The sequence below is a fragment of the Rhinopithecus roxellana genome, chromosome 10 (genome assembly GCF_007565055.1).
Source record: "Rhinopithecus roxellana isolate Shanxi Qingling chromosome 10, ASM756505v1, whole genome shotgun sequence".
NCBI lineage: Eukaryota > Metazoa > Chordata > Mammalia > Primates > Cercopithecidae > Rhinopithecus > Rhinopithecus roxellana.
The window spans coordinates 59,128,051-59,155,193 of NC_044558.1; the positions used below are offsets into that span (position 1 = coordinate 59,128,051).

The window sequence follows — 27,143 nt, forward strand, 5'->3', positions numbered from 1 at the left end:
CCTTCTGAGTTTCTGGAAAGACCACTTTCCTCACAGGCATGTCCTCCTCCTCTGTCTGGTCTCCGGGCTTCTCTTATGGACACCTCCTCCTCACTCTTCCATGAAGCTCAGCTCAGCTAGGGCTCCAGCACTGCCTTTCCCAGCTTGGTGTCTAACAGCTCTGGGTTCAGTTGTGTATTTATTTTTCCATACTTAGAATTAGCTAACAACTCACTTGTTGACCACCTCCCTCATCTGTGTCTTGGGGACAAAGCCTTTTCCTTTTTCTTTTATGAGACAGGGTCTTGCTCTGTTGCCCAGGCTGAAATGCAGTGGCCCAATCATGGCTCACTGCAGCCTTGACCTCCTGGGCTCAAGCAATCCTCCCACCTCAGCTTCCCAAGTACCTGGGACTACAGGTGGTGTGCCACCAAGCCTAATTTTTTATTTCTTATAGGGATGGGGTCTCCCCACACTGCCCAGGTTTGTCTCGAACTCCTGAGCTCAAGCTACCTTCCTGCCTCAGCCTCTCAAAGTGCTAGTATTACAGGCCTATGCCACCACACCAGGCCCAAAGCCTTTTCTTCTACTAGGCTGTGAACTCCAAATGGCACCCTACAGGGTCCAGGGAAAGAGACTGTAGCTCCAAAGGGCTTGGTATATGTATAGTAGCACCTAATAGTAAATAATAACTGACACTCTCAGGGGACCCCTCTGGAGCCTGACCCCATTGTCAAGAAATCCTTTTCTAAGGTGGAGAAATCAGGCTGATGGGAAAGCCACAGGAGGCCAGCTGCTTACCTCATAACTCTGCCACCAGTTGGGGATGTTGGGACGCAGCTTCTGATCACATACGACCTTTCGCATTTCCTCAATGGAAGGGTCAGAGGGCACTAAGTCGTAATATGGCAGCTGATATTCTTCATGGACTCCTGGGAGAAAAGAAAATATCTACCTGAGTTATCAAGAGCAGGAAGAGATTACTCAGAAGCCAGTGACAAAACCTACATTGTGCTCTGTAAATACCACTATCCCCTAAGGTTCCTTAGAAAAGTCAGTTAATTCTAAGTATGGAAAAATAAATACACAAGAGGGGCCGGGCGTGGTGGCTCATGCCTATAATCCCAGCACTTTGGGAGGCTGAGGCAAGCAGATCACCTGAGGTCAGGAGTTTGAAACCAGCCTCGCCAACACGGTAAAATCCCGTCTCTACTAAAAATACAAAAATTAACCAAGCATGGTGGCGAACACCTGTAGTCCCAGCTACTAAGGAGGCTGAGGCAGGAGAATCGCTTGAACCCTGGAGGCAGAGGTTGCAGTAAGCAGAGATCGTGCCATTGCACTCCAGCCTGGGCAACAGTGCAAGACTCTGTCACAAACAAAACAAAACAAACAAAACAAAACAACAAAAAGAAATACACAAGAGTAGCCAGGAACATCTCTTTCATAGCCAAAGCAAGGACTCTATCAAAGACTACTGGGGTCACAACAAAAGATACCAATTTGATAAGCTCCCAACTGGCCAAAGATGGGGACCTTTAAGTGACAATAAGATGAGTAACTTCAATGGAACAAACATGTTTAAAGTCTAAAAAAGGAAACCTCAGTCACCTCTGTGGGAGGCTAAGAACCACCTCATTATTTTGAAAAATGGTAAATAAGTGGAAAGAATCAAGTATTTTTTCTGCCTCTCCTATTCCAACTATATATCATGGGAACCAAATAGATATGCAGGGGAAGTAATCATTCTCTTAGTTTTGGACAATATCACCATGGCACGTTAACAACACAAAAATAGAGAACCAACACTACGCAACTTGTCACGGACGGAAGGACAGAGGGAACCCTCTCCCCGAACCCCCAGAAATGATTCTAGCTGCCAGAACTACCTACCAATTCATAGGAAATACCAGGAAGAGTAGAATATGTGAATTCTACCTAGGCAATCTGCAAAATCTAGCCTGGGAAACTCTACAGGACAAATGACCTGGATTCTCCAAAAAAAACAGAGTGGGAAGAAAAAATGAGGGGGAACATGTAGACAAGAAAAGATGTAAGAGCTGCATTCATCAACTGCAGGGGATAAAACTTACTGGAACCCTGATTTGAACAAACTGCTTTAAAAAATTAGGAGACAGGGGAAATCTCAACACTGACTAGATGTTAAGTGATATTAGTGTTTGCCAGGCACAACGGCTCACGCCTGTAATCCTAGCACTCTTGGAGGCCGAGGTGGAAGGACTGCTTGAACACAGGAGTTCAAGACCAGCCCGGGCAACACGGCAAAACCCTGTCGCCACAAAAAATACAAAAATTAGCAGGGAAGGGTGGTGCACCTGTAGTCCCAGGCTACTCGGGAGGCTGGAGTGGCAGGTTCACCTAAGCCTGGAAAGGTGGAGGCTACAGTGAGCTGAGATCGTGCCAATGCACTCCAGTCTGGATGACAGAGTAAGACTCTTGTCTCAAAAAAAAAAAAAGAAATTTTTTTTTTTTTGAGTGTTTCACTCATCACCCAGGCTGGAGTGCAGTGGCACGATCTCAGCTCAATGCAACTTCCACCTCCCAGGTTCAAGCGATTCTTCTACCTCAGCCTCTGAGTAGCTGGGATTACAGGTGCCCACCACCACGCCCGGTTAATTTTTGTATTTTTAGTAGAGATGGGGTTTCACCATATCAGCCAGGCTGGTCTTGAACTCCTGACCTCAGGTGATCTGCCCACCTCAGCCTCCCAAAGTGCTGGGATTACAGGAGTGAGCCATGGCACCTGGCCCCTAACGTTCTTTTTTTTTTGAGACGGAGTCTGGCTGTGGCGCGATCTCGGCTCACTGCAAGCTCCGCCTCCCGGGTTCATGCCATTCTCCCGCCTCAGCCTCTGAGTAGCTGGGACTACAGGTGTCCGCCACCACGCCCGGCTAATTTTTTGTATTTTTAGTAGAGACGGGGTTTCACCGTGTTAGCCAGGACGGTCTCGATCTCCTGACCTCGTGATCTGCCCGCCTCGGCCTCCCAAAGTGCTGGGATTACAGGCTTGAGCCACTGTGCCCAGCCTTTTTTTTTTTTTTAAAGACAGAGTCTCCACTGTTGCACAGACTGGAGTGCAGTGGCGCGATCTCGGCTTGCTGCAGCCTCCACCTCCTGGGTTCATGCGATTCTCCTTCCTCAGCCTCCCACGTAGCTGGGACTACAGGTACACACTACCGCACCTGGCAATTTTTTTGTATTTTTAGTAGAGACGGGGTTTCATTATGTTGGCTAGACTGGTCGCAAACTCCTGACCTCGTGATCCGCCCACCTTGGCCTCCCAAAGTGCTGGGATTACAGGCATGAGCCACTGCGCCTGGCCTAATGTTCATTTTTTAAAAGTGTGGTAATAGCATTGCATTTTTTAAAGTCCTCTTTTTTTTTTTTTTTTTGAGCCAGAGTCTGGCTCTGTCGCCCAGGCTGGAAGTGCAGTGGCCGGATCTCAGCTCACTGCAAGCTCCACCTCCCGGGTTTACGCCATTCTCCTGCCTCAGCCTCCGGAGTAGCTGGGACTACAGGCGCCTGCCACCTCTCCTGGCTAGTTTTTTGTATTTTTTTAGTAGAGACGGGGTTTCACCGTGTTAGCCAGGATGGTCTTGATCTCCTGACCTCGTGATCCGCCCGTCTCGGCCTCCCAAAGTGCTGGAATTACAGGCTTGAGCCACCGCGCCCAGCCAGTCCTCATCTTTTAAAGCTACAAACTTAAAAGATTTTCCATAATAAAAAGATACTTTTAAAAAGCCAATTTAGGCCAGGCACAGTGGCTCACGCCTACAAACCTAGCACTTTGGGAGGCTAAGGCAGGTGGACCACCTGAGGTCAGGAGTTCGAGACCAGCCTGGCCAATACAGTGAAACCCCATCTCTACTAAAAATATAAAAATCAGCTGGGAGTGGTGGTGGGCACCTGTAATCCCAGCGACTCAGGAGACTGAGGCAGGAGACTGGCTTGAACCCAGGAGGTGGAGGTTGCAGTGAGCTAAGATTGCTCCACAGCACTACAGCCTGGGTGACAAAGAGAGATCCTGTCTCAAAAAAAATAAAAATAAAAAGCCAATTAATTTTTCTCAAGCCCTTTTCCAGAAAAAGAAAAGCAAGCAAGCAAACAAACAAAACCTGCTGTCTTGAGCTAATAAGATTTTTTTTAAGTAGAGATGGAGTCTCTCTTGCCTCAGCCTCCTGAGTAGCTGAGATTACAGGTGCCTGCCACTACACCCGGCTAATTTTTGTATTTTTAGTAGAGACGGGGTTCCACCACATTGGCCAGCCTGGCTTCGAATTCCTGACCTCAGGTGATCCGCCCACCTTGGCCTCCCAAAGTGCTGGGATTACAGGCGTGAGCCACTATGCCTGGCCTTTGTGTCTGGCTAATTTTTTTATTTTTGTAGAGATAAGAGTTTCGCCATGTAGCCCAAGCAGGTCTCAAACTCCTGGCCTCAGACAATCAGCCCACCTTGGTCTCCCAAAGTGCTGGGATTACAGGTGTGACACAGTGGTGCCCAGCCTGGGAAATATTTTTAAATAGAGAATTGGACTTGGTAATTATCTAAGGGGTAGTTACAGGCTTAAGTCCGAGTTACTAAAATAGTTACGTGACCTTGGACAAATTTCCTAATTTCTCTGTGACTCATTTTCTTCATTTGTAAAATAGCGATGATAATAGCACCTACTTATTACTTACTTGTAGTAGTAAAGATTAAATGAGCTTATACATAGCAAATGGTGAATAAATGTTAGTATTATATATTTAGCCTCAATCTCTGGATGTCATAAGAAGAAATAAACTTATTAACAGTTTAAGACCTGTGTGACCAGATTTTTCTTAGTCTGTTTTATTTGTTGTTTTCTTTTTTTCTTTGAGATGGAGTCTCGCTCTGTTGCAAAGGTGGAGTGCAGTGGCTCGATCTCGGCTGACTGCAACCTCCACCTCCAGGGTTTAAGAGTTCTCCTGCCTCAGCCTCCTGAGTAGCTGGGACTACAGGCGTGTGCCACCATGCCCTGCTAATTTTTGTATTTTTAGTACAGACAGGGTTTCACCATGTTGGCCAGGATGGTCTCGATCTCTTGACCTCATGATCTGCCCGCCTTGGCCTCCCAAAGTGCTGGGGATTACAAGCGTGAGCCACTGTTGCCTGGTCTCTTAGTCTGTTTTATCTGCATATACTGATCAAAATTTAAGAGGTCCAATTCCATGAATACTACCTGGGCACTATTTCCATAATTTGGATTTTACCAAACATGTCATAAACGGAAGCTAGGAAAGGGTATTAATATACAAAACAGTTTTGCTGGAAGACTTGCCAGATGTTTTCTAGATTAGATTTTTTTAATTTTTGTGGGTACACAGATGTATATACTTATGGGGTATAACATGAGATGTTTTGATACAGGCATGCAATGCATAATAATCACATAATGGAAAATGGGATATCCATCCCTTCAAGCATTTACACTTTGTGTTACAAACAATCCAATTATATTATTTCAGTTATTTAAAAATGTACAATTAAATTATTGACTATAGTCACCCTGTGGTGCTATCAAATAGTAGGTCTTTAAAAAATATGGAACACTTTAGGAATTTGCATATCATCCTTGTGCAGGGGCCATGCTAACCTTCTCTGTATCGTTCCAATTTTAGTATATGTGCTGGCGAAGTGAGCACTACTAGTTTTTTTCCAACCACTTTCACTGCCCTGGAATCTCTTATATCACAGATAAATGGCTGAAGGTAGGGCTCTAGAGATCCTGGAACTTGATCATGTGGCAGAATATGTGGAAATTATCATAAAACACTGATATACTAAGTTGACAATAAAAAGTGTTTCTGCTAAATCTGATACTATTTCTTACTGGATTCTGTCATGAATAAGAAGTTGCAAATGCCAACGATTTTTAACCATGGGAGAAAAAACTCACTTTAAGAAAAATCTATGCACTTTTACAAATTTAGAAACTAGCACTATTATTTTAACAATGAAACAGCAGGGTTTCCCATGAATGTGGCTTGGGAGCCAATGATTAGAACATACTGCTTCTGACATGAGAGACCCCTGCACGAATCCTGTGCTATTTGCACCTGGGGCACTCCCTGCCACAGACTAATAAAACAATGTTTGTTTGTTTATAAAGCCAAACGAGCCTTCAGAATGGTTACCCTAACACACAACACTATTCAACAAGCTGATCCCCGAATAATAAACACATCCTAAGCACAGCTGCCTCCAAGGTTCCACACCTTTGATGGCAACCTTAAACGATGATTCAGGCTCTGGCAACAGGCATCCAACAAGTTGTAAAAAGAAAGGGGGCAGTAAAACAGCTTTGGGTGATCCAGCGTCCTGGAATGGGAGGTAGGAGCAAAGGCAATAAAGAAAGGTACCTCCAGAATTGCATCTTCGAGCAATCTCCCAATATACAAGCCCGAGGGCATAAATATCAGCACATTTAAAGGAGTCAAAGTGTTTCATATTAATGGTTTCATCAAGTACTTCAGGGGCCATGTATCTGCAATAGCAAAACAAACATGGTCACGCACAGAAAATGATGACTGCTCTCTTTAAATCAAAGTATTGATTCAGGGGCCCTCTGAATGTGGAAGAATATCATCCTGATAAAGTCCCTTGGGGGAGAAGAAGTGTACACATCTCTTCATTGCAAACTCCCATGTTTTAGATTTGATTCTAAACACTTCAGCACAGATTTGGCAATACCAGGCTACTCTGATGTGTATCTCTATTTTTAACCATTAAGATTTGTTTATTTGGCCAGGTGCAGTGGCTCACGCCTGTAAACCCAGCACTTTGGGAGGCTGAGGTGGGTGGATCACCTGAGGGCAGGAGTTGGAGACCAGCCTGGCCAACATCGTGAAACCCCATCTCTATTAAAAATACAAAAAATTAGCCAGGCGTGGTGGCGGGCACCTGTAATCCCAGCTACTCGGGAGGCTGAGGCAGGAGAATCACTTGGACCCAGGAGGTGCAGGCTGCAGTGGGCTGCAATTGTGCCACTGCACTCCAGCTTGGGCAACAAGAGTGAAACTCCATTTCAAAAAAAACAGAGAGAAAAGATTTGTTTATTTGAAGCATGTTCTGACTTCTTGGCAGAACTACTTGTAACGTGGGTCACAGAGGCAGTAACAGTACATAATATTTGGTTGATACCAGAGTCTTTCACTTTATTGAATGTAGTCACAGTGATGGGTTGGGCTTAAGTTTCATTCTGAACTACTTTTGTTATCTTACCTGACTATAGATATGTCAAAATTAATTCTAGAGGTGGTCAGCAGCACCCTTAATGACTCTGAGTAGTAATTATGAGTAATTACTAGGATTCCAGCCACCCCAGCCCCCACAATAAATCAGGGGATCATCTTAATGAAATTCATTTAGATTCAGCAAACAGATTTCCACCTCTTCCACTCTATTAAAAGGCGGTCCCATTTCCAACTCATGAAGTCAATTTGCAATCACAGCTCCTTACTTCTTACCTCACTTCTGCAGGAAGTGGGAAGCAAGCCCATCCTAGGTTACCTCTGCTATAGTTTGGCAAATCTGCTCTCCAGTCCCTAAGCACAACATGCTCCCCGCCTCCTTCACAGCTCTCTGCACAGGAGATGGCAGTGTTTTCCCTCTTTCCCGAGCCACACCTGTTGCCTGCTATCCTTCTAAATCCTGCTCCAGATTGTCCTTCTCTCTGACCTTAATACCACCAACACCAATGTGCATACAGTTCATGGAGCTGTGCTCTCAGTACTTGTATCTGTTAGATGCAGTGGTGTAACTTTCCAATGTGGGGAGTGCATGTTCAACTTTCAGTGGGCTGAGAACAAGGTCCTCGCCTCCTTTTTCAACACCTCCTTCTCCTGTGCATATGGGAAACGGCACACATGGGATACTCAGTAGAAGCTGCTTAGCAAGGGCAGAGGCCCAGGCTCTCCTACCGTTTGGTCCCCACCCTCTGATTTGGGGCAATGTCGATGGTGTCAGTGACTGCATCGTGACGGACAGCCAGGCCCAGGTCTGCTATGGCACACATGCCATTTTTCTTCACCAGAATGTTCTTTGACTTTAAGTCTCGATGAGCAATTCCAGGCTTCCCTGGCAGAGAAAAAAACAGGGATCTTTACAGAGAGATGATATAAATGTTAAAAGCATAGACTTTCCAGCCAGACTGTATAGTTTTGAGTCCTGGCTTTGCCTCCTGCTAATCCAGTGACCCTGGAAAAGTGACTTTACCCCTCTGTACCTCAGTCTTCTCATCCATAAAATCAGAATGACAGTACTTATTTCATGGGACTGTTGTGAGGATTAAATGCATTCATGTAGCTGAGACCACAAAAGGACATGTGTATTTAGCTAATATTTGTATTAATATTTAGTACTACTACTCGTCTTCCCTGAGCAAATATGCTCAGGTATAGAAGTGCTGAGGGACTGAAGGCAAGTTGCTACAATGCCTCCTAGTTCTCAGAAGGAAACAGGCCCGATGATGAGAACTGGCATTGCACAGGCTATAGGAATAGGACCCAACTTTCATGGGTGATTTTCTTTTTTTTTTTTTTTTGAGACGGAGTCTTGCTCTGCCACCCAGGCTGGAGTGCAGTGGCCGGATCTCAGCTCACTGCAAGCTCCGCCTCCCGGGTTTACGCCATTCTCCTGCCTCAGCCTCCCGAGTAGCTGGGACTACAGGCATCCGCCACCTCGCCCGGCTAGTTTTTTGTATTTTTAAGTAGAGACAGGGTTTCACCGTATTAGCCAGGATGGTCTCGATCTCCTGACCTCGTGATCCGCCCGTCTCGGCCTCCCAAAGTGCTGGGATTACAGGCTTGAGCCACCGCGCCCGGCCCCATGGGTGATTTTCTGTTGTGGCACTGGTCAACCAGGCGTCAGGGATCACACCTGCCATTGGACAAGATCCAGGATCTCCCAAAGGGCTGACATGACAGTCAACAAGCAGCAGAGCTTCAGGTCTTCTTCCTCCAGGAAAACCTTCCCAGATTAGTAAGGCCCAGCATCTAATCCACCAAGTGGCCTTTAAGCCAGCTGTCCCCATCAATGAACATGGAAATCACTAAACTCATGTTCCCAGTACACTGGTTTATCTTTTTACTTCCACTTTTTCTCATGTCTATTGTGGGATTCTAAGATGATTACTCCTTCATAACAAATGACTACGTCAAGCCATTGATTGACAAGTAGCTGAATATTGATATTATAGGGTTCCTGAGGGAGTTCTAAAGACAGAGGTGAAGGGAACACCCTGTAGATACCTCACTTAAGTGAAGCTCAAACCTCCTTTCCTTTAAATTAAACTAGAGTTCCTGAGGTCCAGCCCCAACTTCCTCAGTGAAAAGGTATTCTAGGAACTAAATCAGGATGGTGCGGACCTTTCATGCCTATGTCACTTTGCCGCTCCTGCGCTAGTCCACTCACCTTGGGTGCCCACAATCTCCATGTGCAGGTGTGCCAGCCCACTAGCAGCAGACAAGGCCAGCTTAATCATCCCCTCAATTGTCACTGTGTACCGGTTCAGATAATCAAACAGGGACCCGTGCTCATGATAGTCAGAAACAAGCCACAGCTGTGTCCAGGTGCCATTATCTGCAGAGAACCACACATGAGTTCCAGAAAATGCGTAACTATCAGCAAAACGGTGAAAGTTGGTAAGGATGAGTATGTACAATACAAAATCCAGTTAGACTCCTGAATTCACATTTCCCACCCCCACGCCCCCTAATGCCCCATCTAGCGTCCTTTCATTTATAGTGGTCTACCAGTTTGGGACCTCAGTAAGGACAGGGGAACACCATGTCTTTCTTAGGACGGCTCCTGATTTCTTTTAGGTGAGCTGTAAGATTCTGAATATTATGTCAAATTTGAAATATGAAATACTCAGGAAAAAGGAGGCATATGCCTAGGGAAAGTAACAGCTATCACCAGCTTTGTCTGCAGCACTGCTTTGATCCTGACCAAGACTTGCTCATGGGCACAGGAGAACCACAATGAGCTGGATCCACCACCACCAAGCAGGAAAGCCTTGGAGGGCCTCCTGTGTCCCAGCGATCCTCTGAACACAGACCAAACACAGCACATGTCTCATCTGTAATGTTTCTTTTCAGTCTGTTGTTCTTACCAGGCTATGGTATTTCTGTGAGTAGGAAAGATCTCCTTTATGCATTACTGGATTCCAGGCCAAAAAATGCTTTTCAGTGCATGAACAGCCCACTTCCAAGTATTCCCAGAGAGGCATCTCATCCTTCAGAGGAGCAATGGAAGGTAGAGTGCATACACTTTATTTTCTCTTTTATACTAGGGATAGCAAGGAGGAGAGCAGGAGAGGGAGAAAAAGAAAACACCAAAGCCAGGAATCGAATTAAGCCACACCATTGTCAATAGGAGAATTGGAAATTGAGTTGAAATCTCCAAAATTCCAGGCTGGCACTGATTCCAGGGCACCATACTATATACACATCATGTTAAAAAGGAAAGAACGAGGGAGTCCGATTGTTCCCCTTCCCTGGCCTTAATGTGGGTTTTGAAAGCCAGATCCCTACCCACACAAGCTGCCAGAATCAATAAAGGGAATGGATCCTGGAAACGCACACATCTTGGCTTCTCTTATCACAAACAAGGGGCCCACCCAACACACTGCTTCTCGCACTCTAACCAGTCCCAAAGTCCTGAGCACCCTCCCAATACGTTTGAAGAGAAGACATGATTTGATCCTTTTAAAACATGTAAGATTTAAACTTTACCAAAAGGCGATAGCGTTTTAGACACTAACTTCTAAATTGCACTGTGCCACAGGAGCAAGCCATGTCACAACTGCTAGACAGACCCTTCCACAATGCGAACCAGCCACTCATGGCGTCCTCTCTACACTCCGGGTGCCACTTCCCCTTCTTCCTGGGAGCTCTGTGAGGGGAGAGACTGTGTCTTGCTCTTATGTGTGATGGTCCAAGCAGCCAGCAGAGGTCTGGCCCACAGCAATCAATAAATGTTATAGAATTAATGAAAGAAATTGTAATTACTACCCACTATCTTCAGAATGGAATACAATCCTCTCAAAAAGGCCCCTCACAATCTGGCCTCTGCCTGTCTCTCCACCCACAGCCATCCAAGTTACTTGCAGGGCCCCAAACACCTCACTTTTGCACAGGTCTGCAGTGCCCTTCCCTGCAAGGAAGGTTTTCCTTCCTGAACTCTTGCCACCTTTGTCTCCATCGGGCTCAGGTGTGAGTCAGCCCCAATTTGTGCTCAACAGAACAACTCATGTTTACCTCCTCTAATCACCCTTACTCGTCGTGCTTTGCTAATGATGTCCTCAAACATAGGGAGGTGCCTGGCACATAAGAGACTCAAAAACTAAAGCAATAAAAAGGAGAGGAAGAAGGAAAGAAGAATCCTCAGGGACAGGACTGACCAAGAGCAGAGTCTGAAGGCCACTAGGTGACACTTTGTGGACTACAGTCTTTTCTGTCGTTATCCTTCCCCGCCAGGGTTGAGGCCACAATTCCTCATCCTAGTGATTTTCTTTCTTTTTTCTTTCTTTTTTGAGACAGAGTCTCGCTCTGTCACACAGGCTGGAGTGCAGTGGCGCGACCTCAGCTCACTGCAACCTCCAGTTCACTGCAACCTCTGCCTCCCGGGTTCAAGCAATTGGCCTGCCTCAGCCTCCTGAGTAACTGGGATTACAGGTGCGTGTCACCACTGCCCAGCTCATTTTTGTATTTTTAGTAGAGATGGGGTTTCAACACGTTGGCCAGGCTGGTCACGAACTCCTGACCTCAAGAGATCTGCCTGCCTCGGCCTCCCACAGTGCTGGGATTACATGTGTGAACCACCGTGCCCAGCCCATCACAGTGATTTTCAAAATAAGCTTACGGAACTCCCTGCAGGAACTACACTGGACGTGGGTTTGGGTGAGTGGAGAAAGAGAAATTAAGCACATAGGGCAAGGGGATGTATCTTGTTTATCTGAGTAAGAACTCCTTGTTTATTTGTTTGATAACCTGGATTTCTGTATAAGCTTTTCATGGAATAAAAGGCTCCACACCTTAAGAAAAGTGTGGAAACCTTGACCTTATTCAAGTTCTCTTTCTATGGGTTACAATGATGAAGGCAAACAGAGCTGTGCATCCCATAGCTATGCACTTTCTCTGGCATCCTCCATCTGGGAATGCTGTATCCAAGCCCAGCCCTTACCTTTGTTGTCAGCGGCAATAAATCCAAGGATGTTTTCATGGCGCAGCATGACCGTCTGGTATATCTCTGCTTCCCGGAACCAAGACCGTTCTTCACGAGAAGAGAATATTTTCACAGCCACATCACCACCCCTCCAGCGGCCGCGCCATACTTCCCCAAACCGACCCTTGCCAATAATCTCTTGTAAAACGATGGTTCGGGCCACTGTGCGCTGGACAAAGAGAGGTAACCCTGTGGACCAAAGAATGGGAAGAAATCTGACACTGCAAATCTGACAAATTTTCCAACTCCCACACTAATTGGCACAATGGAAAGACCCTTAACATGGTGTCTTCATCCTACACTGGTGCATTAACCATGGAGAGCTGCTGCTGCTCCTGCACGTTTCTAGGTAATCTACCAGAGGCCTGAGCCAGGCAGAGAGGGGCAAAGAGTGAACACAAATGGGAAACGTGTATGATTAGCTACTCCTTATCTACGCAATTTCTCCTCTCAGTAAGCATGGATGATAGATGAACGTAAATGTTTGACCAGATTTACCGACTCTTCAGCCAGCCACCTGTGGGCCGATCCACCCACATCTGCTTTATTTTGGTGGAGGAAGGAAAGAGGGCAGAGAACATGAAAGTGGAGGCTCATGTGCTGGGGGCCACCTTCTGGCTGTTCTGCTTATTAGTCACTAGAGGGCAGTGCTGTGAGGCCCATGGGTTCCCACCTCCAAAGAGAGCAAAGCTCTGCTCCCAAGCACAACTCCAGAGGTAGAATGGAGGACTATCTATGTTTAGTCTAAGATTAATTTTACTGTCTTTATAAAACTCAACATTGCTTCATTTGACTCATTCAATGTATCTGTATGTATCTAATCACCCTTACCATCACAACTGACTCTTAACTCTCTTACTCCCACTCCCAATCAAATTAATAAATACATTATTAATCCCTAGGTCTGGTAGATGGGAACTACCATTTACTGCATGCTTACTATGCATTAGGCTCCATGCTAAGGGCTTTACATAAATTATCTCACTTCCCCAAACCACCTGGAAGGTAAGGCACTGTTATCATCCCCATTTTATAAACAAGAAAACTAAGGCTCATACAGGAGGTTATGTAATATTCAAATTCATACAAGCAGTTAAGTGGCAAAGCAGGGCTTAAAATCTAGGACTGTCTGACTCTATAATCTATGCTTTTAATGACAACAGTATAGAACCACCAAAATGTTTCTCAAATTAGCCCCCGCCTCTCCATCTCTGTCCGCCTGTCCTACTTTTGGACCTTCTCTAAAAGACTTCCAACAGGTCTTCTGCCTCCCATCTCAGCCTGCTCTTGCCCTGTGCACCCACACACACCCCGCCTCACCCCACCCTTCCCAAAAGAAGGCTGGTAGTGAATGAATTCATCCTCCACACCACTGCCAGAATTCCTTCCAAACGAAAAAATGAACATTCGTTTCCCACACGGAAACTTTCAGTAGAAGCCCCTTACCTATAAGATAAAGGTCAGCCCTCAAGGTCCTCTACACCAGGGCCAGCCTGACTTCCCCCTGCTTCCCTAGCATAAGCACATCATGCTGGTCTCCTTATCATAAAGGTTCTTTAAACATACAGTGGACCTTCATGTCTTTGTCTTTTTACTGAAGCTATTTTCATTGGCCTGGAATGTTCTTTGCCCTCGTCTCTCTTAAAAATTCCAACTCATTCTTTAAGACTCCTTTTTTATTTTATTTTTTTTGAGATGGAGTCGCGCTCTGTCACTCAGGCTGGAATGCAATGGTATGATTTCGGCTCACTGCAACCTCCACCTCCTAGGTTCATGCAATTCTCCTGCCTCAGCCTTCCAAGTAGCTGGGATCACAGGCGCCCGCCGCCACACCCAGCTGATTTTTGTATTTTTAGTAGAGATGGGGGTTTCATCATGTTGCTCAGGCTGGTCTCGAACTCCTGACCTGAGGTGATCTACCCACCTTGGCCTCCCAAAGTGCTGGGATTACAGGTGTGAGTCACCGTGACCAGACTTTTTTTTTTTTTTTTGAGACGGAGCTTTGCTCTTGTTGCCAGGCTGGAGTGCAATGGCATGATCTGGGCTCACTGAAGCCTCTGCCCCCCGGGTTCAAGCAATTCTCCTGCCCCAGTTTCCCGAGTAGCTGGAATTATAGGCATGCACCACCACACCCGGTTAATATTTTGTATTTAGTAGAGACGAGGTTTCACCATGTTAGTCAGGCTGGTCTCGAACTTTTGACCTCATGTGATCTGCCCACCCTGGCCTCCCAAAGTGCTGGGATTTTAGGTGTGGCTGCCCAGCCTCAAGACACCTTTAAATGTGCCCTCCTCTGTGAGACTCGGGTTCCCAACAATTCCTGTATCTCTGATCCAATCCTGGAGTCAGACTTTTTTTTTTCTGAGACAGAGTCTCGCTCTGTCGCCCAGGCTGGAGTGTAGTGGCGTGATCTCGGCTCACTGCAAGCTCCGCCTCCCAGGTTCACACCATTCTCCTCAGCCTCCCAAGTAGCTGGGACTACAGGCGCCCGTCACCACGCCCGGCTAATTTTTTGTATTTTTAGTAGAGATGGGGTTTCACCGTGTTAGCCAGGATGGTCTGGATCTCCTGACCTCGTGATCCGCCTGCCTCGGCATCCCAAAGTGTTGGGATTACAGGTGTGAGCCACTGCACCCAGCCGGGTCAGCCTCTTTCTAATCTGTCTAAAACTATATCACCCAGAAGGTATTCAGTATATACTTATTTAAATGAATTGAAAGTCATATGAGCAGCATGGACTTACTACTTTAAAAACCACATCATCAGAAACCTAACACCTTGGAAGTTCTGCATATTCTGAATGAAGAATATACTAAACCACTCAGAGGGAAATAGTTATTTTGCTACAGATGACTAAACAACTACCATGGCCCTTCCCTTGTTTCAGCTGGTCCGGGTCTTAAAAATACTTTGGAAAACCCAATCTACCCTCCTCTAGCAGCAAATCAATTCCCACAGTCAGCCAGGAGGTTCTAACCACTGCCCTACCTCTTTCAACAAGGAACGAGCCCTAGATTTTTACTGTTTCTAAAAATATGCAGCTTTTAAATACATCCATCATTTTGGTGCTCTCTACTGCAGAGCTTAATAAAAGCAAAGCCACTGAAATTCAGGAGATGTCACAGCTCAAAGTACTCCCGTGTCAAGCAGAATGTCTGGGCATGACTGACGGCATAATTTTCCCATAGAACAACAGTCTTGTCCCACGTCAAGGAAACATATATAAAAACATGCAAAAGTTCTCACAAATAAGATCCTCTGTGTTTTAGCTAGAATGGCAACAGTGATGTTTGTGGATGTTTTTTTCTTTTATAAGAACGGACTTGAAGTCAAGAATTTGAGACTAGCCTGGGCAACAAAGTGAGACCGTCCACAAAAATGAAAAAAAAAAAAAAAAATTGCCAGGCTTGGTGGCACATGCCTGACATCTCAGCTACTCAGGAGACTAAGGTGGAGGATCTCTTGAGCCCAGGAGGTTGAGGCTGCAGTGAGCTGTGATTGCACCATGGCACTGCAGCCTGGGCAACAACAGAGTGAGACCATTATCTAAAAAATAAAAAATAAAAAATAAAAAAAAGGAATGCAATACCACTGTCACAAAAATAATGGTTTATCTTCATTAAAAAAATTATTTGCGAAGCAGGTGGATCACTTGAGGTCAAGAACACATGACCAGCCTGGCCGACGTGGCGAAACCTTGTCTCTGCTAAAAATACAAAAATTAGCTGGTGTAGTGGTGCATGCCTGTAATCCCAGCTACTCAGGAGGCTGAGGCAGGAGAATCACTTGAACCTGGCAGGCAGAGGTTTCAGTTAGCGGAGACTGTGCCACTGCACTGCTGCCTGGGAAACAGAGCAAGACGCTGTTTCTAAATAAATAAGTAAGTAAGTAAGTAAAAAAATTCTTCTGCATTCATGTTCACATTTAATAGCTAGCTGAGCTATATACCCTGAGACCTAAACAACAAGCCCTTTCATCCTCAATTCTCGTCTTATGCCAAGGTCTAGTATTTGGTTCATTTCCCTCATCTGAGAAAGACTTGGTCAACAAAAGGCAGTACAGGAAATAGTGCTGATGCTATGCTGGAGGCCCACATTGCCTTTATTTTCACCCCCACCAAAAACCCTTGGGCAACTGGTACAAGTCAATGATTCACCAAATTCCAACTCTAAGCTTTACTGGACGTCCTTAAACTCCCTTGTGGTTGCTCAGAGATCAATGATTAGCTGTCACCACCTCACAGGAATCTCGCACACTCCTGTTTCTCAAAAGGAGCCCCGAAATTGAGCACTCTACTGCTCAGGTGGAACCAGCTAAATTTTAATAGATGTACGTACAGTTGCAAAGCTTAGAGAGGCAGAACTTCTGTAGTGGATAATTGTGTACTAGAACTTGGGAATCCCAGGGAATGAGAGATTTTCTGTGAATCCATTATCTTATCTTATTACACGTCGACTCCAAAGGAAGGGGAACTAGGAAACCAAATGACTCAATGCTGGCAGAAACAAATGCAGTGCCCCCAGCCTTCTCTATAAGCACGCTATCCTTCTGGGAAACTGATTAAAGTCAACCACAGACACGATGCCCTGGAGAACTCAGTACCTGAGCCAGACCCTGAGGTGGAGAGATCGTAGACAAGATCCTGGAGCGTCTTGTCTTTAGAGAGACACATCTCACATGAGGGATCTTCCATGTCCAGTCTCTGGCGGTTGTGGTAGACACGCTGATGATAGTTAATGACAAGGAAAACAATGATGATGATGAGGAACAGGAGGAACACCGGGCCGGCGATGATGCCTACCAGCTCCACCGGGCCCCACATGGATGGGTGCTCAGGCTCCTTGAGGTGACCTGGGTCAAGTGAGAGAGGAGAGGGAAAGAATGAGAAGTAAAAACAAGAGAAAGAGTAAAAACACCTCCCACAAAGTGAAGAGTGAAAAAGAACCCTTTCCCTGTCGACATGTTCAGGCTCCCTTGATCTCTCTGATCTTCCTGGGCTAGTCTGTCTGCCTAGATGCTCTCAAATACCCAACTTCTTTAGTTAAGGCACCTCTTTCCAGTCAAACCCACAACCCACTTTGTAATCTCATGCATTTCATGATACTATACCTGCCTCAGGCCCCTACACAGATGCCTGTTTCTGCTCTTTAACTTCCCACAGCTCCTCTAAGCTCCACTCTAGTTTCTCTCCTTCTCCTGAATGGAAGACTTGCAAAAGGGTGGTATGTGCTGCTTCTCAGCTTTGGTTACTGGCCTTTTTCTATTCTGGTCCCTTCTCACATCTGACCATCATCCTCCCTTGAGGAGTCACCTTTGCTCAGCTCTGGGGCCATCTCTTTCCGGATCAGTCCCACATCCTCCCGCGGGGATCCCTGCCTGGTTCTTCCATTCCTCACCACTGCCTATGGCTGCTCAGCCACTACTCAAAACACTGCTGGCACCTCTGGGACTAACTTGAAAATCTGCTTCCTCCCCCTCTAATCTACAAAAGCAACTCCTGAGAAACCCCAGCCTTTGTCACCTTGGGGAGCATCCAAAAGGCATCTTTATCGTCAAACCAAGCGAGTGGGCAAGAGTAGAAAAAAATGAAGCGACGGGGTGCCCTACCTCCAAGCTGAGCCACTAGTCCAACAGGGGCATGCACTCACCACTGGGCACCCTCAAGTCGATCCTGTTGCAGTAGTCAGTGTAGCAGCAGTGGGTGTTGCGCAGGTCCTCTGAGCTCAGGCAGTAAAAGGGCTTCCCGGCAGGGACCAGCTCCACTTTGGGGATGCAGGTGCGCACATGGTGCTCCATCCCATCCAGATTGAAAATGGAAACCATGCAGGCCCCATCTGTCTCACACGTGTAGTTGGCCTGGAGGCAGCTGGTGCACGCACACAGCAAAGCTGTAGGAAATTGGGGAGCAGACATTGACATCAATGGTGAGATCCTTTGCGGGTCCTTTTCCAAACTTAGAATATAACCCCTTAGCATACTTGATGTTCCAAAACAGTTTTTATAGAGATGGGGCCAAACAGATATCCTTAACTGAGCACAACTTCACCTGTTTATTGAGCTTTTGAGGCTCCACTATTATCCTCTAAGTGCTCTACTTTATGCCTGTGAGAGACAGAGGAACTACCTTTTCTTCAAATTGAGATGCCTGACAAGAGGAAAGCATCTTCCTTTTGGAGAATGTAGGGCTGCCCCCCACTTCATGCAGAGCCACCTAGGGTTCCTGGAGCTATCACCAGCCCTATCTCCCCCAGCAGGAACCAAGCACGCCCACGGCTTCCTGCAGCATGCATGCTCTCACACATTCTTTTGCTGCAATGCTTTTTTCCTGCCTAATTCTTACATATCCTTCAAAATTCAACTCAAATGTCACTTCTTTTGAAAAGCTTTCCCTGACCACTCCATTATCGCCCTCCTGCCTTTAGTAGTCCAAGTCAGGTGCCCCTCTCATTCACGAGGGGCACAAAGGATATCCTCTAAAGAGAAGAACTTGAGTGCTTCCCTTGTGAAGGTATTGTGACAACTAAGTGAGATAATGCATTAAAAGTGCCCAATACATTTAACCCATCCTGAAAGGCTCCTGGATAGCATGCACATGCGTTCATGTATGCGAGTGTGTGCACACACACAATTTTTTTCAAACAGGCAGTGTACACAATCACCTCTGGGATTAATGAGTTTTGCTGGTTAAGTATCACACATAAGTGTGTCCCATTTGACAGGAAATTACTGCAAATGAATTTGGCGCCTCTGAAAGCTCTTCAGCAGCCCTGGAATCTGAAATCCTTTATTTATTCAACTAACAAGAATAGCACAGACAGCAGCAGTTGGTTCTCCCCAACACTGTCTCCCATGAGACTAACCTAGCTCTGACCTCTTGGCATGGGCAGGAGTGTTGCTTTGCCCACTAGAACACTGAGGTCGGGGCTCGGAAGTGCTGAAGGAGGCACTCACACATTGAGGGGTGGACGTGGTGGGGGCCCAAGCGAGTCCCAGATCACACACTCAGTCAATACTATCTGGATAACAAGTGGCAATGCATTCACACTGTGTCCCCTGGAGATGAGACACTTATGCGCGGTCCCACGAAAAGCTACCCTGTCATAACTCACCGATTTAGGCTATCTTCGTCTCTTCCTCCAATATTCTGAAAGTCATCTCTTGGCTTTTCAAATCCAAAGACAGATTCTAAATATCTCAGTGCCCAACCCCTCCTTCCTCAGGCTTTCTATAAATGAGCCGATTCCTTGCTAGTCCCACCCAAGGAAACCAAGGAGGCAGTCCTGGCAGGTGGACAGACAGTGTAGACAGTGTAGACAGTGCACATCTTCACTTATGGCCTGTTGTATTTTTTCATGTTTCATCAGATCCCTTTCTTCTGGGAGAAATTCCAAAACATGCAGCCTCTTGCTTAAGAGTTTGGGTAGTGGTATTTCTTAAAGTCAGAACATTTAAAGTAGGTGCCCATTAGACTAGGATCCAAATCATAAAAGGGATTTTTAAAAGTAAATTTCTCCTGAATTTTTATTCTAACCCGCTTAGACACAAAAAAGACTAAGGAATCTCTTCATTTTCTCTTCCAAATACCTTTGTTTGCTCCCTCTCTTATTCTTTCTGCTTTTACATTTACTTCTGAAACTCTCAGAATACTTGATCCAAACCTCTTTTACTCACGCTGGAATCTTGTTAACTCAAGAAAGCTAACTCCCATTCCCCTCTGTGGCAGTGGGGACATTCAGGCACTTTAAGAGGGGTTCCCTATGGAAAGCATACCTCTCAATATTTGTGTTGTGGTGTCCAACAAAGAGAACAACATTGGCTCTATTTTGGGAAGCAAGAAGGGAAAAGTAACTTCAAGAGAGGACTATTCTGAGCACAGTGAGACACAAGCCCAAACCCACAGTTGCCTTTTAGAAAAGCACTCACTCCAGAGCCCACCAATTAGAGGGACTGAACAGTCAGGAGCCTCTGCTTCCAGATACTTATGCTCCTTTCCTTAGTTCACAACCTCTTTCACAGTGATTCATTCTGGAGAACGAACACACCCACACGTGGCTCATTATTTTTGGGAAGTACTTAAACAATCTTGGTGTAAGACAGGAAAGAACAAAAGTGGTGAAATCTATGCTAGACAGGACGAAGAACGGAACTGGGGGCTGGGCCATGTGGGTTTGTGATAAGGCACTGAGTGAGTCCCTGAGCTTATCTGGGCCTCAACTACCCAACCAGAAAACACTGTTTATCTTGCAGAGATGGTATGAAGATTAGCCAAGCAACTGCTAAGAGCTATGGGTCTTCTGAGAAAGGCCCCTCTACACATATCTGTGTCTAATTACATATTTTACAGAGTGAGAAGTCTGAAAACGATATATTTCAAAGATAACTACCACCACTGCCCATATCCCTGAAAAGATCAGAATTACCATCACTAGGAGTCACAGTGGGAATCATAGCAGGAACAGGTCAGAAAGGCTCAAATGCCAGCTTTAATATTAACCACATGACCTTGAGCGAGGTATTAACCTTCTTGCACTCTGTTTCCTAATCTGTAAAGTGGGGCTGTTAATATGCAGCGTTAGGCAATTTTGTTGCTGTGTGAACCTCACAGCATGTACTTACACAAACCTAGATGGCATAGTCCAAGTGCTGTAGCCTTTTGCTCCTAGGCTAGAAAACTATACAGTATGTAACTTTACTGGATACTGTAGGCAATTGTAACACAGTAAGTATTTGTATCTAACACAGAAAAGGTGAAGTAAAAATACAGTATTATCTTACGGGACTACCATCATATAACAGTGCGGTCCATCACTGACCAAAATGCTATTATGCGGCACATGACTATTTCATAGGACTATGTAAGAATTATATGAAGAAATATATATCTATTTTTTAGAGACAAAGTTCTTATGTTGCCCAAGTTGGACTCGAACTCCTGGGCTCAAGGGAACCTCCAGCCTCAGTTTCCTAAGGAGATGGAACTACAAGCATGTGTGCCCAGCTAATATATTTTTTAAAGTACTTAACAACTAGTAGAGATTCAATAAATATTAATCCCCCCTCTCAATGTAAAACCTAAAAACAAAACAAAAAAACACCACCCAAGTAAAAATGTGTCTCCTTAACCACTAATTAGGAAGTGGCAAGTTTCAGTAAGAAACTGCTGTTCAAGTTTCAGCTCTGTCAGGAACTAGTTGCGTGGCTTTGGGCAAGTCATTTAACCTCTTTGAACCTCACTTTTCTCGTGATTAACCAGAAAGAAGGGACTGAACTATATGACCTCTAAAATCCTTTCCAGCTACGTTTGAATCTAGTTTTGTTTTTAAGTTTACATTGTTTGATCACTGACCCAACACTGGACAATTCTGTTTTGTTTTATATGCCTTTTCCTAAACATCTTTTAAATACAGACATTTTGGCTAGCCTTCTGTTAACATTCATTTTCCACTGAAACAAAAGTGACAATTATAAAAGCATCTAAATTTACTGTAAATCTTAGTTCATTAAATCACACACACTAAATTAAATTCTCTCTGAAAAGCTAAATCTGGACTAATGATAACAGCCCCTTAGAATCTGTTTCATAGTGACTCATCAGGTTAAAAATTTTACACACCGTGTATGTAAACAATACATACCTAAAACTCTCCTTATTCCAAGACAGAAGAATTACGTAGTAGAAATAACACAAATTGGCCGGGCGCGGTGGCTCAAGCCTGTAATCCCAGCACTTTGGGAGGCCGAGACAGGCGGATCACGAGGTCAGGAGATTGAGACCATCCTGGCTAACACAGTGAAACCCCGTCTCTACTAAAAATACAAAAAACTAGCCGGGCGAGGTGGCGGGCGCCTGTGGTCCCAGCTACTCGGGAGGCTGAGGCAGGAGAATGGCGTAAACCCGGGAGGGGGAGCTTGTAGTGAGCTGAGATCCAGCCACTGCACTCCAGCCTGGGCGACAGAGGGAGACTCCGTCTCAAAAAAAAAAAAAAAAAAAAAAAAGAAATAACACCAATCAGAAAATGATTCAAATCACAGGAGTAACAAAATCACTCCACACATAAACCAGTTAGAAAGTGGTCAGAACAAAAGCCCTACCAGCATAGACTTTTGTCATTAACAAGTTAGTCAAATTTAAACTAAAGACAAAACCACCTTGGCAGGGTTTTACATGGTTCCAAAGTATGATTGGAAGGTGGTTTGTGGCAGGATGTAAATGCAAATTTGATTCATGAGGCAGGCTGTGTTTCGAGTAAGGCTGACAAGTTCCAACCTGGGCAGACCGTCTAGCTCCGTGTTACAGAGGCGCCTAACACAGCTGGGCCTCAGAAAAGACAGGCCACTCAGTGACACCATAGCCCAGCTAAGAATTCTCAAAAACCGCCACACAGGGTCAGACTCACAGCCATTTAGCCCAAGATCCCGCCTCAGACCCTCACCAGGAGCAGTGTGGGAGAGTGCAGTGTGACGGTGCCCCCTGTGAAAGGGAAGAGGCATGGCACACAACATCTAAGTTTGTCCTAACAGATGAAGGTCCAGGAGCGCACCTAAAACTCTTTTGAAGCTACAGTAATTATGAATTTTAACTTAATTACTACTTGTGGATAATTAATTTCATAAATTTAGTACTGGTTGTGGAGCACTGTCCTGTTTAGGTACCCTAGACTTGACTCTTTCAAATTTCACCAGGCAACCTTCTAGTTCTGCCCTTTCTCTTTGTGATTTTATGACTTGATCATAAACTGATTCTCAGCACTCTTTCCAGATGAGAAATTCACCAGATAGGCCAAAGCGATAAGAATAGCCTAATACAACCATGATTACTTTAATTATTCTTCCCTGGCCCTTATCCCAATCCCCTCCAGTTTCTTTGGCATAGAACAAAGACCACAACTCCACACAACTATGATCGCAGGATCAGAGACACCAGCTTTATGTTCAGGTAGGGTGTTTTCAGTTTGTTTCCCGTAAGAAAACACTGTGTAGAGCTACGCCGTGTTATTGTATCAAGAGTTTTCACTTTCATCCTCTCTTGTGATCCCCACAGGAACTCAGGAGCTGCCTCATTTTATGGATAATAAAGCCTCGGAGAAGTTAAGGGGCTCACAAGTGGTAAACCAGTAAAACGATGGGGCACATCGCCAACTCAGGTCTCTAGGGTCTAAGTCCCATCTTTTCCCCACAATACCACACAGCATTCTACCACACTCTGACAACACTCGGCACACAGAGTCGGCACGGCCATGGCCACACCAGGAACACCTTCATGTGATCAGATTCAGCACCCTGCAAATATCATTCACATCACTCTGAACACATTCTTACCCTCCTGTATCAAATGCACTGTTGGTTTTCTGACCAAAGAGCCACACCATGTCTTCCTGCAGTTCATCTCCAGGGATTTAGTGTGTTACAGCCTGGGATAACAATGCCACTGGAAACCTCAAGGTTTCACCATGAATTCCTTACTTCTTATTGGTGACTCTACCAATATTATAGAAGTGGTGCTTTACCCCTACTTTATTTTTTAAGACAGTTTTTTTTTTTGTTTGTTTTTAAAATTTTCTTAGAGACAGGGTCTTGCTATGTCGTCCAGGCTGGAAGTGCAGTGGCTACTTAGAGCTGCAGTCATAGCTCACTGTAGCCTCAAATTCACGGCCACACACGATTCCTTCCGCCTCAGCCTCCTCAGTAGTTAGGACTACAAGTGTACCCCACCACACTGGCTAAGATAGTTCTTCATACACAGTGTAAATTCCTTTAATTCCTTTGTGACTTTAAAATAACTACCTGTACAGACTTTTATTAGGGTCGTTGAAAGTCCAGATAAACTCTTTCTCTTTATTCACATGCATGCTTACCTCCATAAAAAATTTCCAATTATTAGTCTGCCTGGGCTTTAGAGAAACCATACTGCCACCTTCTCTCAAGTGGGTAATATAATGTTTTCTTAGATTCAGTGGCCCTAACTTTTATTAGGTCTCACCAGCATAGCAACGAGGGTCTCTTTGGAAATATCTTTACACATATAAGAGTAACAGGTCAATTTAACAGTCTTCTGGCTGTGGTGCCATTTAAAGAAATAGACTATGTTCCATTCACCTTTGCATCTCCAGGGCTGAATTCTAGTAGGTCCACACTAAACATCTGCTCAAAAATGGCCATATATGATGACAACATTAAAGTCCTTTGAGATGGGAGGAAAAATAACATTGTCCCAGTTACTATGGCCATATAACAAATCACCCCAAAAACTTGTGGCATCAAATAACCATTTAATCTATGCATGGATTCTATAAGCCAGCAACTTGGGCAGGGCAGCAGGAACAGCTTATCTCTACTCCACAATATCTGGGCCTTCAGGTGGAAGACTCCAAGGCCGGGGGCTAGAACCCTCTGAAGGTTTATTCACGCTTACATCTGGCGCACGATGCTGGCTGTTGGCTGGGGGCCTTTGTTCTTCTTGATGTGGTCCTCTTCAACAACAGGATGAGCATCCTTTATCCAAAATGTTCGGACCAGAAAGTATTGCAGATTTCTGATTTTGGGGGATTTTAGAATATTTTCATATACATCTGACTGGGCATCCCTAATCTGAAAATCTGAAATCCAACATGCTCCAACGAGCATTTCCTTTGAGCATGTTGGTGCTCAAAAATTTTTGGATTTTGGAGCATTTTGGATTAAGGATGTTCAACCTGTAATCCCTTTGTGTGGGTTAGCTTAGGCTCCTCAAAGCCTGATAGCTGCCCTTCCCCAGAGCAAGATCCCAAAAGGAAATGAACCTGGCGGAAACTGTATTATTCTAGCAGCCTAGCCTTAGATGCCACAGAGCATCACATCCACCATAGACCATAGATCAAAGCAGTCAAACCTCCCCTCAAATTCAAGGAAGGGACATGGGTAGACCCCGCCTGTTGGAAGGAGTGTCAAAGTCACATTGTAAGAAAAACATGTCGGATGGGAAATATAGTTGAAGTCATTTAGGAAATACAATTTGCCACAAAGACCCACTTCTTCAATTAGGTCTAAAACATCCCATATATTTATCACTACTTAAATTCAGAATAAAATAACATTTATTACAAACCAACTATGAATGTAAGATTGGTTTTAAACCTTTACCTTGAGAGGTATCTAACATCTACAACTTGTCCACTTCAAAATAATTTGGGCTTGTGTGTTTCCATAGCATGCTTCTCAGTACAAATGGAAGAAATCATTCTCTTTTTTTGAGATGGAGTTTTGCTCTTGTTGCCCAGGCTGGAAAGCAATGGCGCGATCTCGGCTCACTGCAACCTTTGCTTCCTAGGTTCAAGCAATTCTCCTGCCTCAACCTCCCAAGTTGCTGGGACTACAAGACCCTGCCACGGCGTCTGGCTAATTTTTTGTATTTGTAGTAGAGATGGGGTTTCGCCATGTTGGCCAGGCTGGTCTCGAACTCCTGACTTCAGCTGATCCACCCACCTTGGCCTCCCAAAGTGCTGGGATTACAGGCGTGAGCCACCATGCCCAACCAGAAATTATTCTTTTAGTTTCTCTGCTACCTCCTCTATCACTGAGAGCACCTTCAGGGAGACATAATTACATAGGGATTAACAGCCTGGGCTCTGAGGTCAGACAGCCTAAGCTTAAATCCTGGTTCACTTGTTAGCTGAGCAACACTAGGCAAGTTTCTTAGGCTCACAGGACTCGGGCTGCCCAATTAGAAAATGGAGAAAACTAAGAGAATCAACTTCATAGGATGGCTCTGCGGAATAAGATAATCAGTATATAAAGCTCTTAGCCAAGTGCCTATACAGTTAAGTGTACAAGCAAATGCTAGACATTCCCACTAGCACCAGCCACCGATTCTCTAGCAGGTTTCCCCCAACCTTTAACATTTTTTTGTTTGTTTGTTTTTGAGACAGAGTCTTGCTCCGTCGCCCAGGCTAGAGTACAGTGGCGAGATCTCGGCTCACTGCAAGCTCCACCTCCCAGGTTCACACCATTCTCCTGCCTCAGCCTCCCGAGTAGCTGGGACTACAGGCGCCCACCACCACGCCCGGCTAATTTTTTGTATTTTCAGTAGAGATGGGGTTTCACTGTGTTAGCCAGGATGGTCTCAATCTCCTGACCTCGTGATCGGCCTGCCTCGACCCCCAAAAGTGCTGGGTTTGTTTCAGTTTTTAAGATGGAGTCTTGCTCTTGTCACTCAGGCTGGAGTGCAATGGTACGATTTTGGCTCACTGCAACCGTTGCCTCCTGGGTTCAAGATATTCTCCTGTCTCAGCCTCCCGAGTATCTGGGATTACAGGCGCCCACCACCACACCCAGCTAATTTTTGTATTTTTAGTAGAGAGAGGGTTTCACCACGTTGGCCAGGCTGGTCTCAAACTCCTGACCTCAGGTGATCCACTGGCCTCAGCCTCCCAAAAGTGCTGGGATTACAGGCGTGAGCCACCGTGCCTGGCCACCTTTAATGTTTTTAAGTGCCTTTAATATTTTGTCATTGATATTGGAATCTTCTGCAAGTTATATTTTAAATTGCAGTTTCCCACAACATCATTATCATACCTAAAATAACTGATAATAACCTTAATGTAATCAAATATCCAGTCAGTGCTCAAAAATCCTTTATTATCTTGAAAAAATTAACAGCTGGCTCAAATCCAGATCCGGGAAGGGAACGGTGGCTCACACCTGTAATCCCAGCACTTTGGGAGGCTGAAGTGGGAGGATCTCTTAAACTCAGGAGTTCAAGATCAGCCTGGGCAACATAGTGAGACCATCTCTACAAAAAGTAAAAAAATCAGCTAGGTGTGATGGCACATGCCTGTCATCCCAGCTATTCAGGAGGCTGAGGTGGAAGGATTGCTTGAGCCCAGAAGATGGAAGCTGAAGTGAGCTGTGACTGTATCAC

At 45.2% G+C, this 27,143-nt stretch overlaps 1 protein-coding gene and 1 non-coding gene across 2 annotated transcripts in view; both read right to left on the bottom strand.

The window, feature by feature from the left end:
- The window catches only part of ACVR1B (activin A receptor type 1B), a 46,655-nt gene that overhangs the window by 4,296 nt on the left and 15,216 nt on the right, over nt 1-27,143 (bottom strand). The window contains exons 2-8 of the mRNA XM_030939419.1: nt 17,896-18,135; nt 16,850-17,098; nt 12,206-12,436; nt 9,434-9,601; nt 7,942-8,098; nt 6,382-6,506; nt 781-911 (exon numbers count right to left, since the gene is read on the bottom strand). Coding sequence (XP_030795279.1) covers nt 781-911; nt 6,382-6,506; nt 7,942-8,098; nt 9,434-9,601; nt 12,206-12,436; nt 16,850-17,098; nt 17,896-18,135 — 1,301 coding nt within the window. The remainder of the gene's footprint in view (nt 1-780; nt 912-6,381; nt 6,507-7,941; nt 8,099-9,433; nt 9,602-12,205; nt 12,437-16,849; nt 17,099-17,895; nt 18,136-27,143) is intronic.
- Nucleotides 5,558-5,664, bottom strand: LOC115900259. The gene has a single exon (XR_004059914.1). It is a non-coding gene; the product is annotated as a U6 spliceosomal RNA (small nuclear RNA).